At 38.9% G+C, this 12,341-nt stretch overlaps 1 protein-coding gene across 1 annotated transcript in view; it reads right to left on the bottom strand.

The window, feature by feature from the left end:
* The window catches only part of TMEM163 (transmembrane protein 163), a 125,047-nt gene that overhangs the window by 12,725 nt on the left and 99,981 nt on the right, over window positions 1–12,341 (bottom strand). Inside the window, exon 5 of the mRNA XM_019472197.1 lies at window positions 7,656–7,752. Coding sequence (XP_019327742.1) covers window positions 7,656–7,752 — 97 coding nt within the window. The remainder of the gene's footprint in view (window positions 1–7,655; window positions 7,753–12,341) is intronic.

Here is a 12,341-nt window from a genome sequence, read left to right as displayed (position 1 = left end):
GACAGAATTACATGCGGCCTAATCTTTCAAGTGATTTCATTTATAAAAGCATTGGAGGCACCACATCAGATGTGCTGCACGTCTTTTGTACACAAACTGATTACATTTTTCCTTCTTTGTTCTGCAGGAAGTGTCAGAAATATGGCATGATGCTTGCTTACTCTTGCAAAAAAGTGTCCTTTGCCATACTAATAAGGACAAATGCCAAACTGCATTGACATTACATGTGTTATACTATTACCTAGGGAAATGCAAGCAGTAACTGAATAGTAAATGGATATTGATTTACAACCCCAGGTGAAATTAAAACAGTCATTCTCAGCGTGGCTGGGTTGGGCTTTTTTAGCCTTCTTCAATAAACAAGAAAAGGTTTGCAAATTCTTTGTGGCAACAGTCAAAATAAAATACGCCATTTACACTTAAATTATATTTATACTACCCAAGAATATATAGTAATTGACATGAAGAAGGTGAAGGGGCAAATGAAAAAGGATTTTTATCAGGGAGATGGCAAGCATTAACACTAGCAAATGCAAACGCAAAACGATGCTCGAAACCTATGCTTAATTTGAGTTTTAGACTCCTTTCTCAATATATTAACAAAGCATCAAAAAATCACTAAAATTTACACAGAAATCCAAGCATGATGTCATTAACAGTATGCAATATCACTCTTCCTCCTTATTTGTAATGAAATGTGTGCGTACCAAATCCTCAGGGTCAGTACTGGCTGTGGATATAGCTCTCTGAAACATCAATAAAGGAATAGCAATTCCTTTTCCTAGTGGGAATTACCTTATTACGGCTAACATAGGTTGGAGAACAAATGCTGCGAGTAACAATAGGGGAAATATTATGAATCTGATAGCTAGGGGAAAAAAAACATAGTAAATAATTTCTGAGCCAACAAGAAATGATTCTATTTTAGGTTCAACACTCAACATTGTAGGAAAAAAAACCCTTAAATTACATGATCTGAGAAATATTCATTTAAAATTAAGTGGAAGGGTAAACAGAATGGAGGTTTTAATATTCCAAATGTCAAATACTGATTAGCTTTTTAAGTCAGGTGTATTGAACAACAGCTAAAATTATCAGAATTCTTAATTCCAAACAACCCAGAAAAAAGAGCAGCTGGCCTACTTCTTCTAACACTTCCAGCAAGTGGATTAGGAACAAAGAAAAAGAGGAGAGAGGGGGAAAGGGGAAAAAAGAAAAAAGGAAAAAAAGAAGGAAAAAAAAAAAAAGAGAGAGAAAGATCTGATCAGTGAAAAATATTTCCTTAGGGGTCAACGATGTGAAACTGAAATAATAACTGTGGCACGTCATGCTGAAGCAGACCCTCAAAGAGTAACGATTCACAGCTGTGTAAGAAATTCACAGCTATATAAAAAATAGAACAACACAGAAAGAAGTGGAATTTGTAGCTGTAAGGTTCCCACACATTAATGGCACATCTCTCTCTCCTGTAAAAAAATTTGTTTTCTTTGGATTTTGTGATCTTTCCATATTTTTTCAAGTTTTCCAGGTGTACAATAGCATGTTCACAGCTACTCCTCATTGCAAACATATGCATAGCGTTTGGGCAGATCCACTGTACAGCACACGCATAGAAAGTCTAAGACAGTGTCACTTAAAAATTCTGGGAAGGGCTGGGGGCACTGTATGGGCTCTATACAGCACATGTACACCTACCTTTTACCCAAATATCTACGCAGCCTCGCTATATAAGAATAGGAGAGAAACATTAAGATTTCCTTCAAACCAACATGTTCCAAGACGAGTGGAAAATGTCATCTCATCTCTAAATTCATAAAGTAAGAAAGTTTAATTAAAAATATTTTCAGGCAAATGAGAATGGCAGTCACAGCTTGATTAAAGAAAGTGACTTGCGCGTATGTGTTGATGCATGCAGAAACTGCGTCTACATACACACCCCCACACAAATTTGCCTCCAAAGGAAAATGAAGCATCTCTGCAAATTCAAAGTAAGTTTACATCCAGACAGATCCTCTCTGGAAGGGACATGAAAGCTTAATTCTCATCATTTACTCCTCTGTCCAAAAATCAGAGATCCATAATACATTTTCTGATGCTCACTAAAAGTAATGTCCAAAGCTTCAAAAATGTGGGAGAAAAAAAAATCCATTATACTTCTCACTGCATATATTCAACATGGGCAGTTTCCAGACTTTTTGGACAAATAGATCCCTTCAGTTGCAATATTTCTCCTACATCTACCTTATCATCAACCCTGTAATTCATGACTTCATCAATTAATTCATTTAAAACCACAAAAAGCAATACAATTCTATGGATCAGTTGTCAGAAAACACTGCTCTACATCGCAAATATTGAGAACGCTAGCACAAGGGACTGTATTTTGAACCCTGAGGATTAACATATATCTCAATTACTTGAAAAGAAACTTTTCCCCATGACAGTAAGAAGTGTATAATTAATACAAATTCAGAATTATATAGTAAGTGTATAATTAATTCACTGGCCAACTCTCCTGACACAGACTGTCATTTTTCAGGGCAGGCTTCTTTTTAATTATAATATAAAGTACTGTGCACAGGGAAAACTCTAAGTTTACCTCATAGGGACAATTTCTGAACTTGCTGTTAGCTGCAGGAGATGGAATCTACACTTAAAGTTCTGTAAAAATATCAATTCAGTGCTCAATAGTAATTTGCAAAAATGAACATATTGTATAAAACCCTGGTGACCCCTATACCTTGAATCCTGTGGGCTCTTCAAGCTTTCTCATCTAAAAATGGAGATAAAACTGAAAAGAAAGGTATGAAGAAAGTCAGTAATGACCAAAGATGGGCCTTTAGCCTGACCCAGTATGGCCCCGCTTGCTGTTGCATATAGAAAACACACACACTACCAGGAGTCAAAATTCCAGACAAACACTTATCATTAAACTTATCCATATTTTAAACCAATTAATCTACCTAGTCATTCATATCCTGCCTTATAGGCTATTTCAAAGTTAACTACAGTCTTTGGCATATCAAGCAAGAGAACCAAGAGGAGAAATACACCATTTCTGTGCTTCCCAAGGTTTTGAAGCGTTCAAAAGAATTACAAAAAACATTGCCTGTGCTGAAAGCACGTGTAGTGACATACACTACCTATTATTTATTTTTACTTAACACAGAGAAAGAGGTAAAACAAACAAAAAGCAGGAAGAAAGGCAGAAGCAGTATTAAGAAATGCAGAAAGTCAGGAGCTCTAATTGTCCTCTCTTCTATGCCAGTGCAGATCAGAAGTGCTGTCGCTCAGTGTTTCAACAAAATTACATTCGGCATGGAATAAAAGAGAATTCAAATAGGTGACTGAAAAATGCCTGACTGAGCTAAACCTGAGCTCCTGTCCTGTAAATTAAGTAGCTTCCCTCTGCAGTCTAACAAGAAACTGTGGACGTTTAAGCCCTTTACAGGATGAGGTAGTCGAGCTGGAAATGCCATTAACATGTAAACCTGTCATGCTCCTTTTGGTTCTCCGAATCCTGGTGAGCTGAAAACATCATATGAAATGACAACAATACTGAAGACTCCTGTTTCTAAATGTCCACATAAGTAAAAGAAAATCTGTGTTCAAAACATTTGGAAAAGCATTTCAAATTATTTCTTAGTCATGTGAATTTTATATCCTTTCTTATTGGTAGTATTTTCATGACAGCAACTCTTCTGAGATCCACTTCAAGGACAACAGAATCTCTACATCAAAGATCTCATAAATTCTTTCCAAGGAAATACCTTTCTTGCTACATGTATATTAAGAACCAACAGATACGTAACCAATGTATGTTATATGCAACAAGAAATACAATGAACTTTGTATAATTGATCCAGAATTATTCAGAAGTGACTGACTATGCTTTTAGGATTTTAGTCATAGCACCTTACAATTAGCAAGCAGATACTTAATTGCTTGATCTGTTTCATTTCTTAAGTTAAACTTGTCCATATCATAGTATTTTCTCCAAAACTTTCGCAAGTTAAAGGAACTCAGAGAAATTATAACTGCTCCCAATTTTCCACGCTGACAAAGTCACTGAAGTTTACTACAAATTAAGATGTAAAAAGAGACTTTATAGTTCTGAGAACGATGCAGTCAGTCATGTTGCTCTGCACTAACATTACGATAATTTTGAATCCCCTATGAACAGTAGAGCAATGCATTCCAAACCATTTCTGCCTTCGAGACTGACAATACTAGCTTTGTGTTCAGCATCTGAACACCAAGAGCAACATTTTCCAGTTGGATTTTAGCCACATTATCTCCCCTAAAATTGAAGTCACACATCTAAAATTTCACAAGACGCTTTGAAAAGTACCCACATCTTCAATGACCTTTGCTTCAAGAAAGACTAATAAAGATGTAAACTGTACCAAAAAAATCATGTGACTATGATGCACATGTGAAACATGCTGAAGCATACGTCCTCTTAATCTAGTGCAGAGCTCTTCACCCTGGTTTTATACCAGTTTGGGACACCAGTGGAGTTACACTACCTTTTCTTGGTCTTAATGTTCTGTCCTTGCTCACACCACAAGGACACTTCCCTGGCATCAGAGTAGCACGTTAATATGAAATCCCAGTAATACAGAAACCACCACCGGAAAATATTTCAGGTCACTATTTTGATGCAGAACTGGTTACTTCACTGCTATGCAAAAAGCCATTAGCAGAAAATGCTGTTCTATTATTTTTCCATGTATGTCCATACATTATAGCTAAATTACATTATAAGATATTACAGAAATTAGTATCATTAGCAATTAGTTCATTGGTGGTCCAAGAAGTAGAAGACAGCACCCTAGATAAAAGAGTAGAGGCAGAAACTTCTCCCCCTTACTGATTTAATTTGAGCAGATTTCCACTCTGCTAAGATGCTACTGATATTGCCTGGGCAGCTGCAGATTAGCTGAGAACATACTCGATCAGCAAAGACCCAAACAACTGGGAAGAATGACTATCTCTGGTGAGACGCAGAGCAGCTAAGGGAGCATTACGCAAACAGAAAATCAGCATCAGATTCAGGCACAGCTAGAGCAACTGAAAAGGTTTCTATTAAACAACATCCTTTTCCCCCAACTATTTTTTAATGTAGCAACTCTTAGGCATAATACCTCACTGGCCATGACTTGCAGCAGTAATGCTGTTCTCTTGGTCTCCTCATTTTTCAGTGTTATTCTTAGTTTACACAGAGATATTTTTGACCTGTCATGCAACCCTTACTGAATCAGTTTCCCACAGTGAAGTGTACTGAAAGACTTTGAAATGAGAATCCTTGCCATGTCATTTAAGAGACACTGAACAGAAGTACCATCTTTTTTTCATCCCTTGTTCTAACCTACTTTCCAGGCAGAATTGCAAGGTATGAAAATCCTTTACGTGTGTGCATGTGGCTTTTACCCTGCCACCAGTCAGCCACAGTCTGTGCCCTGCCAGATACATCTTTCGAGAGAACAGTCAGCCCGATGTCACAGGAGCAAAATTATCTATTTATCCTGATACTGTGTCAAATGTAAGCAGTATCCACCCTAACTTTTACCTATTTGACACAGTTTTAGCGCACCAAAGGCTGAATCCAAGGCAGATTGTGACAAAAGGGATCTGTACAAATTATTCTTACAGGACCCTTGAAATGTAATAGGATCTTCTCTTCGGGGATACTTTTCTGTAGCTCTGATTTCATATTTTTTTCCTGCTGTAAATGCATTTCAAAAATTAAAAATGAGGAAGTACAACATGTCTGCAAGTCATAGATAACTTTGGTGCTGCAAATAGGAGACATTTCTCCCCATGTAAGTAACAGAACCTCACTTGTAGACAGTACCTGTAAAGATGGAAGAGTGAGATATAGATGACACACCTTTTAAACTTTTGTTCCTACTGCTGGAATATTAGGGCATTTGCCCACAATGAATTAGACTGAGACATCCAAATTAATCTGATCTACGCTACCATAAATTCACCAAATGGGTGTTTTAATTATTATTGCAGCCTCCCTTCTTACTTTACTTCTGCTTCACAGTGTCAAGACTATATATTTCATTTTCTCACTAAATAGGAGTCAAACTGTAGCCAGATGCACTGTTTGGGTACAGCCAAGTTAAGAGGTTGTCCTTTAGGTGGCCATCACTGTAGGGTCTCCCCTCACCCTTATCAGGATCTCCTTCAGCCTTACTGGTACAACGGCATCCATGCTCACTCCCTAACCCAGTTCTGTCAAAATGTTTTGGTTGAGTTTAAGAACTGACTATTAAAAGTGTTTAAGCTACCCTAGATCATTTTGACAGAACCAGGCTGGTGAACAACTACATGTGCTGTTATGCTGGCAGAGCTGAGGAGGCAGTAAATTATGAAGACTGGAAAAGAGGAAAAGTAAAATGCAAAGAGAATATGAATCACCTGTGGTCAAACAACGCACCTGGCTGCAATTCAGTAACGCATTAGTTCATGGGCTTTTGCTACACTACTCATCTTTGCCCAAATTTCACTAAACCACTGAAAATAAGTTTCTGTAATTTCCCAGCTTTTTGGAAGTTTCCATGAGAGCACAGGACCCAGTAGGTCATCTGCACTGCTAACAGTGGGTAACAAGTTGAAATTCCATTTTGGCTTTTTTTTTCCAGCTCTGCCTCCATCTCCTGGTTGAAAGTGCAGAGTTTAGGCTTCTGTCTAGTGATGTGCTGAGAATGGTACTTGGCAGGGTGAAGCCCTGATGTGAAAGTCTGCACGCACTTACAAATACACCAAACTTCATGAAGGCTGAATACAAAAGGTCCAAGTCAGGTTATATGTACAATAACTGAACTGAAGCCTCATTTTGTTTGAGCACATTAGCAAGAGTCTTCTGGGAGTGGAACTACTGCCAAATGGCTCTCCCAGTGAGTAGCTGGTTTGGATGAGTAGAGCTTAGGGAAGTTAATACCCACTACTGAAAGGAAGCAAGCAGGATAGGACAGAGCAGAGCTGAGAGAAAGGCCGCTGGGGCGAGCTGCTCTATAGGCCAAGTAGGGGCTGGCTTTCATAACCAAAAGAAAGCAGAGAGCAGGAGAAAAGCCTTTTGTGATGCTCCATGGTGAGCCAGTTGAAAAGCCAGCTCTTTCACCCAGCATGCTCCCCTCACCTGTTTCATTCCTGCTACTCGTACATAGCTCTGGAATTGGAGGCAAGAGCTGGAAAACAAAAAAATACAATCCAAAAATACATTTTTTCCACATTAAAAATAAAATACTGAAGCCATTGGAGTAGTAAACCATGGAAACATTCTCCTCATAAAATTCTACCACTTTCATTAAGCCCAGAGAGACCTCCTCTCTGTAAGCGAACTCTTACAGTCCTGTATAAAAGCTTTAAGTGATTATGCTGAGAAAGATTTGGCCCATAAAGGTAACCATGGAGAAGAAAAGATGGGGTCAAGCCTATAAAAACCCATAAAGACTAGACTCCATCACATAAGGAAGAAATACTCCTTGAAGACTAGGACCGGTATGTGCAGCCAGGCAGGATATGCACCTGCCACAGCTTTGCTGAGTTCAACAGGGCTTGTTGAAAGAAGATGCTGGCCTTTGTCTCACTGGCAGTGTAGGGAATAAAAAGAACTTTTTAAAGAACATGAATCACCTTACCACTTCTGGAAGCACCTTCTTCGCAAGATCATGAATGGCTTTGATCACAATACATAGAGATGACAGGAGGAATATGACACCCAAGATAACACAAGCTCTGGGAAAAAAAAAGAGAAAAAAAGAAATGTTAAGAACATATTTGGAGTTGTCAACTCTCCCACTGCTGAAGGATAACACACAACAGAATATTAATAATAAAAACTTAAGGAGCTAAAGATAGAGACTTGAATTAAAGAAGAGAATGAAAATAAACGTCCAATTCCTCTCCAGTTCTTAAAACCTGGATTATATGTGAGAAGACAGGGCAGACCAGATGATGTTTCAGAGTGAGAGAGAAAGACATGTCTCTTCTGCTCCTGATGATTTATCAGAGAGTCCTCTAGAGGTCTGTTTCTCTTTGTTTGTTTTGCTAGGATCTTGCATTAGAAATAATCAAGGGAACTTTATTCTCTTTACCAAACCAGGATAGATGTTTGATAAATCTGGTCAGTAGCATAACAGAACCTGAAACATCTGTTTCCTCCCCAAATCTCCAAGAAAAAAGATTTTAAGTGCAGATACTAAAAAAAATCAGTAGGTTAGGTGCATCACTTCATAGGCTGTCCAAGGGTGTCTCAATACCTAAATAAGGATCGGAGTCTCATCAGATTAGGTGTTGTGCAGAATTAGACTATCTATTCCTGCCCTGCAGAGCTTAGAATCCAGTCTTATAAAAAGCAAACAAATGGGTTAATGAAAAGAAGATAAAGTAACAGAGAATAATTAAGTTTTGTATAGGACACAGTATCCTGGTTTCGGCAGGGATAGAGTTAATTTCCTTCCTAGTAGCTGGTACAGTGCTGTGTTTTGGATTTAGGATGAGAACAAAGTTGATAACACACTGATGTTTTAGTTGTTGCTGAGCAGTGCTTACACTAGTCAAGGACTTTTCAGTTTCCCATGCTCTGCCGACTGAGAAGGCTGGAGGTGCACAAGAAGCTGGGAGGGGGCACAGCCAGGACAGCTGACCCAAACTGGCCAAAGGGACATTCCATACCATGGGACGTCATGCTCAGTACATAAACTGGGGAAAGCTGGCCGAGGGGGCCGCTGCTCGGGGACTGGCTGGGCATCGGTCGGCGGGTGGGGAGCAACTGCACTGTGCATCACTTGCTTTGTGTATTATTATTATTATTACATCATTATTATTGTTGTTATTATTATTTTATTTCAACTATTAAACTGTTTTTATCTCAACCCATGAGTTTTTCTCACTTCTACTCTTCCAATTCTCTCCTCCATCCTAACGGGGGCAGGGAGGGGAGGGAGGAGTGAGCGAGTGGCTGGGTGGTACTCAGTTGCCAACCGAGGTTAAACCACAACACACAGGCACAATGAGGTTTACAAGGCACATAATGCATACCCAGAACTTCACAGTAAAAGAGAAAACTCTTGCTTTTGTTCAAACATACAGACCAATACTACTCTGAGATGGAGTTCCTCTTGCTGTGAAATACTTCAGGATATGAAGTATGAAGGATAGGCTTTGACTTCCTCTACACAAACAATAATGGTATTGATATATCCATAACTCCATTTTACTAATAGCTCTTCATATAAAATTCTACTACTATAGATAGATATACAGTAAAAGCAATTTTAACATTTAAAGCATGAAATAGTTAAGAAGTGATACCTATATGTACATTTTTTTCTTCAGAAGTTGTATTCCTTTGTTTGTTATTCATCATTTGGTACCTATCTGTTAGCTCAGTTTACGGATGCTATAATTATTCCAGTAGCATGCTACTATTTTCAACAACTCAGACATCAGGCCATCTGGTGCTTGGCAACACATGTAACGTTCACATCAAGCTCAATCTAGAGACTGCAGTTGAACTGGCATTGCTCTGCTTAGGTCAGAAGACACAGCTGCAGCAGTGGCGCAGGTGAGTAGCTGGTCATTTTATTCCCCAACACAAGCGACACTAAACCACACTGTGGACAACCCACATAATCCTACAGACAAGTTCTCAGTAAAGGGGCTGCCCTTCTACAGAGGAGTACAGATAATGTAGAGGCTAGCATCCTTCCTAGCAACAGAGTGGTATGGTAGATGAGGTACTCGTCTCAGGTAGGCAAAACTCTGCTACACCTATTTTAAGACAGATGTTTAACTCCTTTGTAGTAAATTGCAACACAGCCCTCATTCTTGTTGAACATAACCTGTTGTAAAAAGTAGGCAGAAAAGGCTTGAGACAGTCTGATTACCCTAGAGTCCTTCCCCTAGACTCAAACACAAGAACAAAAAATCTGGCCCATAATCTGTGATAGGGGAAGAAACTGACAGGATGGATTCTCTGCAATACTGCAGCGAGAGGTGATCATTAAATGGTAATACAGATGGGAGGAAGGTTCATATCCCAAGAAGAATGAGTAAAATTGAAAATTAGAGGGCTTTCCATTTTCCATTGCATATTTGCAAGCAGGTCCCTGTTCTGCAATAGATTCTTTTCAGATTTGCAGTTTCACTCTATCTGAATGGATCACTGCACAGAGATCTGTCCAGAGCCTCTTCACCTACTTTTGTCAAACTCAGAACTTTTCAGTACCACCTTTATGTATTACTTCTGTAAGATTTAGCACTGCCATAACCTAAGAAGCTTGTACTGCACAATCCTTCACAATAGATTCTGTTGTAATGATTATTTTATTTTTTGGGGGTGAGGTACAGAAACATATACTAAAAGTTCTGCTCATTTACCTGGGACAAATGCAGGCATTAGGTAACTTGAACACAGAACTGGTCCACAAAAGTTGGCTGACTCATCTAAGGTCATTTGCTGAGCCAGTGACAGGTTGACATAAGATACATACATTTCATGCAAGAATATGCTGACATTTCATCTGAAAGCAACACTGGAAGACAAGCTTTTCTATCATTCCCAGCAGGTTTAAACCAGCACAGCCACAAATCTGTGAGTTGGAAACAATAGATTAAACTTTCTTGTGCCAATAGATACTGTTGAATGCCAAGGATATGGGAAAGAGAAGACAGCGAAGCATCATTACTTTCCCTTAGCATACCTTCTATTCCTTGCACACATCTTCTGAGGAAGACAGGCAAACATTCCCTAAGGGCTCGCTTGACAGGAGCCTTGCTGGCACAAGTCTAATGTGTCCAGGGAACCAGCACTTGCCCTGACCACTGGCTGGATTCGGTTCTCATGTATATTGGAGAGCTTGGGGTTATCTCTGTAAACTCTCCAAACACCCAAGCCTAACAGCAAATATTTTGCTCTTTGCCTATGCCAGCAGATCAGTAATGACTTCAGCAATCTTGAGCTGCTTCTCTTATTCCCCAGATCAGTTTTACTGTGTCAAAAAAATTCCCATACACCTACTTAACCAGAAATAGCTAAAAGTAGAAAGAAGAAAGGAAGATGTTCATAACAGTGACAAGGGTATTAATAGCAGACAGAAATGCGGTCTGAGGTTTGAATCAGCACTCAGTCATCATATTTAGCAAGCCTAGCTTCTCCTTTATATGCTGGCTTTTGGAATCCATAGCCATGCAAAATTCATGAGTAATGGCATAGTACTTTAAGTGCAAAAATACATGTTTCTTGTCTTCTTGAGTGTATCAGTTTATCTGCAAAACCACTAGAACAAAATATTGCATAGTGTCTTCTTTCAATCTCATTTGCCAGAAAAATAATTTCTATCTAGACTGCAAATCATGCAAAATTCAACTACAAATGTACAAAATAAGAAACCTCCAAAAATTAATCTGAAATTTTAACTGCAGCAAATAATAAACAAATTGTAATTGGTTGTTGTAACCTTGCTTTATTTTCAAGCCATTAGACGACGAAAACTTTAATACAAGCCTGCTAACAATTACTCAACTGCTTTGTAACTAAATAGTGTCTCCAACTGCACACAACTGCTGTTAGTGCCAGGGCTGTTGGCAAATGCCATTTCATTAATAACATTCAATTAAATTAGATGAGCCAACTGCCATTTCTAAACAAGTTCAAGTCAACTCATAAGTACCCATAAAAATTAATGAAAGAAGAGTTATACAGAAGTGAGGTTGGACTGAAAACCTAGTGAAGATTTTACAGACAACCCTGGCTTGGAATCACCATAGTGTAATAAACACTCCTCAATCTCCAGGTCCCCCATGATCACTGCCAGAAATTCAGACTCTCTGGAGCAACTAGTGGTCCACCTAATGCCCTCATATTCCAGAACACTGGTATCTTCTTGCTAAGACATGAGGGTACTCTCTGTCCAGCGACACCCATGATGAACAGATCTCCATGTATCATATGCCACCAGTACCACTTACACCTCCAGCACCTGTTGAAGATTGTGTACTTATTTTACAGCCATTTCTACGTGAGTTACTATAAGAGCTTCCCACTAAATATCTACTACATTATTAGCGATATAATTGATCTATAATGCAAAATAATTGATCACTACAGGTTTGACAGGCAACAGAAAAGGTCTAATGAAGAATGCATGAATCTGAAATCTCCCTCAGTTCCATGTAATATATTATCATAGAATCATAAAATAGTTTGGGTTGGAAGGGACCTCTAAAGGTCATCTAGTCCAACCCCCCTGCCGTGGGCCCCCTCCAACCTGACCTTGTATGTTTCCAGGGATGGGGCATCCACCACCTCTCTGGGCAACCTG

The sequence above is a fragment of the Aptenodytes forsteri genome, unplaced genomic scaffold (genome assembly GCF_000699145.1).
Source record: "Aptenodytes forsteri isolate BGI_AS27 unplaced genomic scaffold, ASM69914v1 Scaffold11, whole genome shotgun sequence".
In the NCBI taxonomy this organism is placed as follows: Eukaryota; Metazoa; Chordata; class Aves; order Sphenisciformes; family Spheniscidae; genus Aptenodytes; species Aptenodytes forsteri.
The sequence above is the reverse complement of the archived record's forward strand: the minus strand, read 5'-3'. Positions and strand labels throughout refer to the sequence as shown.